The sequence below is a fragment of the Lucilia cuprina genome, chromosome 5 (genome assembly GCF_022045245.1).
Source record: "Lucilia cuprina isolate Lc7/37 chromosome 5, ASM2204524v1, whole genome shotgun sequence".
In the NCBI taxonomy this organism is placed as follows: Eukaryota; Metazoa; Arthropoda; class Insecta; order Diptera; family Calliphoridae; genus Lucilia; species Lucilia cuprina.
This window is the reverse complement of record NC_060953.1, coordinates 64849059-64855102: the sequence shown is the minus strand read 5'-3', so window position 1 is coordinate 64855102 and position 6044 is coordinate 64849059. Positions and strand designations below refer to the sequence as shown.

The 6044-nt window shown below is 26.1% G+C and overlaps 1 protein-coding gene across 1 annotated transcript in view; it reads left to right on the top strand.

Moving 5' to 3' along the window:
• The first annotated feature begins 4772 nt into the window (after positions 1–4772).
• The window catches only part of LOC111683618 (ras-related and estrogen-regulated growth inhibitor), a 6222-nt gene continuing 4950 nt past the window's right edge, over positions 4773–6044 (top strand). Inside the window, exon 1 of the mRNA XM_046952586.1 lies at positions 4773–5495. Coding sequence (XP_046808542.1) covers positions 5408–5495 — 88 coding nt within the window. The 5' untranslated portion in view covers positions 4773–5407. The remainder of the gene's footprint in view (positions 5496–6044) is intronic.

The following is a 6044-nucleotide window of genomic DNA, read 5'->3' as shown; positions in this document are numbered from 1 at the left end:
TATTTCCAAAAAAAATTCCATTGTGATCGGAGATATGTATATACATACCTTAAAACTCAATGTTTGCAGATCAATTAGTATTTTAAAGTTACCTTGTGGTCATTGGCAGAGCATTTTTATCCAATCTTACACGTTTTGCATTAGCATACCATTGGCTCTTTTGGCAAACCTTCTTCGGAAATTTTACATATATCTAGCCATTGTTGTCGTTTGTTGGGTAATGTAGGGACTTTAAAAATATGTTTGCTTAAATTTTTGCAAAAATATTTGGTATTTTCGCAGTTGGGGACTCATTCTTGGTTATTCTTAAAATAATGTTCACAAATTAGCTTTTTAATATTTGAAAATTAAGATCTTCCCTTTAATTCCAATTTAAAAGTAAACGTTTTTATGTTTTTCAACAAATGAATGAAAATTATGTATTAAATTTTTTCTTAAACTTCAAATATATGGGAAAATTTTAAATTAATATGGTATTACTATTTTTTTGAAAACGTCAAAATCCTTAAGCATGTCAGATATAGAATTTTAAAAAATATAGAGAGAATGACACTAGATTCTTTATTTTTACCATGGTACAGTCTTTAGACAAATTAAATGTGTTTAAACAAAGTTACTGCAGCTTTTCTGAGAAACTTTATGTTGATTACAATATAAGCTGATCTTTAAAATAAATTGAAATCAATGTTAAAAAATAAATATTATCTGTTGCCTGCTTTTCGCCATGTTTAAACATGCAACACATTTGTTTTAAATATTTATGCATTAACAAGAGCAATAAATTTTAAACAAAACCAGAATTCATATTTATTTATATTTATTTTGTAGTTAAACAATTTCAATATCATGTGTGTTTTTGTTTGATTTCGTAACATTTGGTTGTACGAAATTTTTGTTTATAAACAAAAAAAATTTTAAAATATTCCATTTTCATATAAATGAAAGTGTTAAAATTTTTGTTATGAAAAATCTCTGTTTATTTTAGTCTATTCATATCATATTTTCTCCTCTTGCAAAAGTCTGCTTTATATTTGCCTTGAAAATTATGGTTAATAATCTTATGTGTTTGTGTGTTTAAATGTACAAAGTCATTTTTCATATCCGGTTTATAAATTCATTGATAAATTTTTGTTTTAAAATTTTTTTATTAATGGTTTGTCTAAACAAATATTTTAGTTACATTGATCATATTGATAAATCTGTTGTTTAAATGTAAATAAATTTTTGTAAATATTTCTCAATGACTGTGGGATAGGGGGTGTTAGTTGGTGGTGTTTGGATATCGTTTTGTCTATAGACTAGACTATAAACTAGACTATAAACTAGACTATAGACTAGACTATAGACTAGACTATGGACTAGACTATAGACTAGACTATAGACTACACTATAAACTACACTATAGACTAGACTATATATAGACTAGACTATAGACGAGACTATAGACTAGACTAGACTATAGTCTAGACTATAGACTAGACTAGACTATAGTCTAGACTATAGACTAGACTATAGACTAGACTATAGACTAGACTATAGACTAGACTATAGACTAGACTATAGACTAGACTATAGACTAGACTATAGACTAGACTATAGACTAGACTATAGACTAGACTATATACTAGACTATAGACTAGACTATAGACTAGACTATAGACTAGACTATAGACTAGACTAGACTATAGTCTAGACTATAGACTAGACTAGACTATAGTCTAGACTATAGACTAGACTAGACTATAGTCTAGACTATAGACTAGACTATAGACTAGACTATAGACTAGACTATAGACTAGACTATAGACTAGACTATAGACTAGACTATAGACTAGACTATAGACTAGACTATAGACTAGACTATAGACTAGACTATAGACTAGACTATAGACTAGACTATAGACTAGACTATAGACTAGACTATAGACTAGACTATAGACTAGACTATAGACAAGACTATAGACTAGACTATAGACTAGAATATAGAACAGACTATAGACTAGACTATAGACTAGACTATAGACTTGACTATAGACTTGACTATAGACTTGACTATAGACTTGACTATAGACTTGACTATAGACTTGACTATAGACTTGACTATAGACTAAACTATAGACTAGACTATAGACTAGACTATAGACTAGACTATAGACTAGATTATAGACTAGACTATAGTCTAGACTATAGACTAGACTATAATCTAGACTATAGACTAGACTATAGACTAAACTATAGACTAGACTATAGACTAGAATATAGAACAGACTATAGACTAGAATATAGAACAGACTGTAGGCTAGACTATAGACTAGACTATAGACTTGACTATAGACTAGACTATAGACTCGACTATAGACTAGACTATAGACTAGACTATAGACTAGACTATAGGCTAGACTATAGACTAGACTATAGACTAGACTATAGGCTAGACTATAGACTAGACTATAGACTAGTCTGTAGACTAGACTATAGACTAGACTATAGACTAGTCTGTAGACTAGACTATAGACTAGACTATAGACTAGACAATAGACTAGACTATAGACTAGACTATAGACTAGACTATAGACTAGACTATAGACTAGACAATAGACTTTTTTTTGATTCACTATTGCTGCAATTGTATAAAACTCAATTATAAATATCACCCTTCATCTTCATTTAAGCATTCATACCTATTTGTCTAATTATACGTAAGCAGCATATCTAGACACGAGCGCCCCCAATTATTCTTAGTACACAAAAGTTTTTTATTTTACTTGAACTCAAAACAATTTTCATTGCCATCTGCCTTTGAAAAATCCAACCTACCTTAAGTGTTTTTTATTATTTCGAAAATAAGCAGAAATTAATATCGAAAATTTAAAATCAAAGAGTTTGAAAATAAACAAATAAGTTTTATATCATTCACACGATTTCATCATAGAAATATAGAATATATTTTGTTTACAAATTATTTATGATAAACTCGTAAAATAAGTAAAAGTGTTGCACATGGTTTTCTCAATCAAATTAATTCGCTAATATCTCTTTAAAAAAAGCACCGCAATCAAATGTCAAAGTCTTTTTTATAAATCGTCATTTTATATTTTAATGTTATTACCAAAAGAAAACTCCTTATATATTTTTAAATTTGTGTCTAAATTTTGGTTTTACAAATTGTATTGTGTATTCATTTTTTAACAACATAAGTATTTCTTTAGTCTAAACAAATATTGTAGTACAACATCAAAAATAATATTTAGTTTTAACCAAAAAATAACATATTTCAAATTAAAATTTATTATACTCTTAAAAAAACTATTAAAATAACAGGTAATAAAAACAATAATGAAATTCATAAATAAATATTTATGTTGTTATTACAATTTCAATTTAAGAGAATAATATTACAAATTTAAGAGAATTAACAAAAAGATCAAATAAATGATAAATTAATTTATATTTATCTTTTCATTTAACAAGTAGTTTCAGAGAGTCATTTTCGCCTCACTGGATCATGATGAATTAACGAAAAACATTCCATTCCCTGCAATTTGGCAAATGTTTCGAAGAATTTTCAAATTAATCTCTGTTGTTTGCAAAAGTTGCCAGATCATTTTAGTTAAACGTCCATGTTGAAATTAAGTTAATTAATATTGCATTATGGGTGGATAACAGATTAAACTTGAATTTAGGAGAGAAAGCTACTAAAATATTGGATGCACTAGTTGACTAGACTATAGACTAGACTATAGACTAGACTATAGACTAGACTATAGACTAGACTATAGACTAGACTATAGACTAGACTATAGACTAGACTATAGACTAGACTATAGACTAGACTATAGACTAGACTATAGACTAGACTATAGACTAGACTATAGATTAGACTATAGACTAGACTATAGACTAGACTATAGATTAGACTATAGACTAGACTATAGACTAGACTATAGACTAGACTATAGACTAGACTATAGACTAGACTATAGACTAGACTTTAGACTAGTCTATAGTCTATACTATACTATACTTGACTTGACATTAAGCTATGCTAAAGATTGCAATGTTTACTTGACTATAGAATAGAATATAGACTAAACTACATATAAACTAGTCTATTAACTAAACTATAGACTAGACTATACTAATCAAAAGTATTTAACATTTTTCCTAAATGTGGCATTATTTTTTCTCTAAATAAAAGTATAAGCAAGTGTTTCAGCCAAAAAGAAAAACATTTTCCGATTTAAATTAAGAGAAACAGCTATGTTATATATTTGCTTCTTGTTTTATTTTGACCATTAATTTCTTAATTTATTATACAAATTATGGCAATCATTAATTAATTATGAAAATATGTTGAAACTTTTTATCTTTTTTTCGGAAAGAAAAATAATTAAAAATGTTTTTAACTAAAAGATGGCAAAAGAAAAAAAAAAATCAAAATTCTCTTAAATTAAAATCTATTTTTAAGATATTTAAATAAATACCGAAGTAGAAAACAAAAAAAGAAATATTCTGTAGTATCTTCTAGATAAAGATTTTCAGTTTTATTTGAAATTCACAAAAATTTATACACGATTGCGATCACATTTAGTACAAATTTTAGCGTTAAAGCGGGCAAAACGTTGCCTTTTTTTAAATAAGAAAAAAATATTTTTTTTAGAAAAATACCAGAAAAGTGTTTTTGTGAGCATTTGTGAATTTTTTAAGAACAACAAATTTATTAAACGAAAATTGAGCAAAATTTTTGATTTAAATAAAAAAACGATTAAGAAATATTTTTTTTTAATAAAAAAATATTTTAAAAATTTTACTTGTTGAAAAATAAAAATAATTTTAAGTGAAATTATATATAGAAGTAATGAGAAAATAAATTGTTTAAGAAACTTGAAGATGATTTTTTAAGACAATATTTTGACATTGAAATTTTTTTTACCAAAAAACAAAACAATTTAAATTTAAAGCAAAAAAAAAAAACAATTAGTTGTGGGCATTTAAAGTTTTTAAAAACAAAATAAATTATTTGGTTAAATATTTAAAAAAAAATCTAAAAAAATTAATCAATAACAATTTTAAGAAAAAAAATCTATACATTCTTTATGGAAAATTAAATATAAACATATAAAAGATTTTCTCCCTGATTACTAAAACGTGTATATTTGTTGTTTATTAATGTATATGTATATATGTATATATACACCTTAAGAAAAAGTGCGTGTTTTTAAACCGTTTATCATTGGAAAACAAGAGAAACAACAACAAACATATAAATATAAATAAATAGATTTTTAACAAAATATTTTGCATAGTTTTTTTCTTTCCTTGTTCCAAACACACAATAACAACAACAACGAACTAAAATTAATATAAATAAATAAAATAATATAAAAATCTATATATTTGACTCACTATGACTACCCGTGGCATTCGACGTAAAAAATCCACTTTAACGGAATTAAAAATTGCGGTAGTTGGGGCTCCTAGTGTTGGCAAAAGTGGTAGGTATTTCAATATCATAAATTTTCTTCCTCCTTTTTCCTCTGATTATGACTTTTTGATAGGTTAATGTAGTTTAATAGTTGGTGAAAAACATGTGTTTTTAATGATCTCATAAAATTAATATTTTTTCTATTATTTGTTGTGGCTTTTAAGCTTTCTTAACGTTTATTTTATTAAAATTTTTACACAAGAAAAATAATGCAAAAAAATAAATTTATTATAGCGATACGATTTTTTCTTGACACTTTTCGGTTAAGAAAGCTACCACCCACCTTTAGATGATATTTTTGTTTTAATAGGGGTAATCATAGAAGGATTTTTTGAAGTATAGCATAAATTTGCAAATAATTTTTACATACTTTCATATTCAAATCTATACTCTACAGTAAAGTCTAAATTTTATACTATAATCCATATTTAGTCCAAAAAATAGTCTGTATAGCTTAGTCTAGTCTATAGTCTAGTCTATAGTCTAGTCTATAGTCTAGTCTATAGTCTAGTCTATAGTCTAGTCTATAGTCTAGTCTATAGTCTAGTCTATAGTCTAG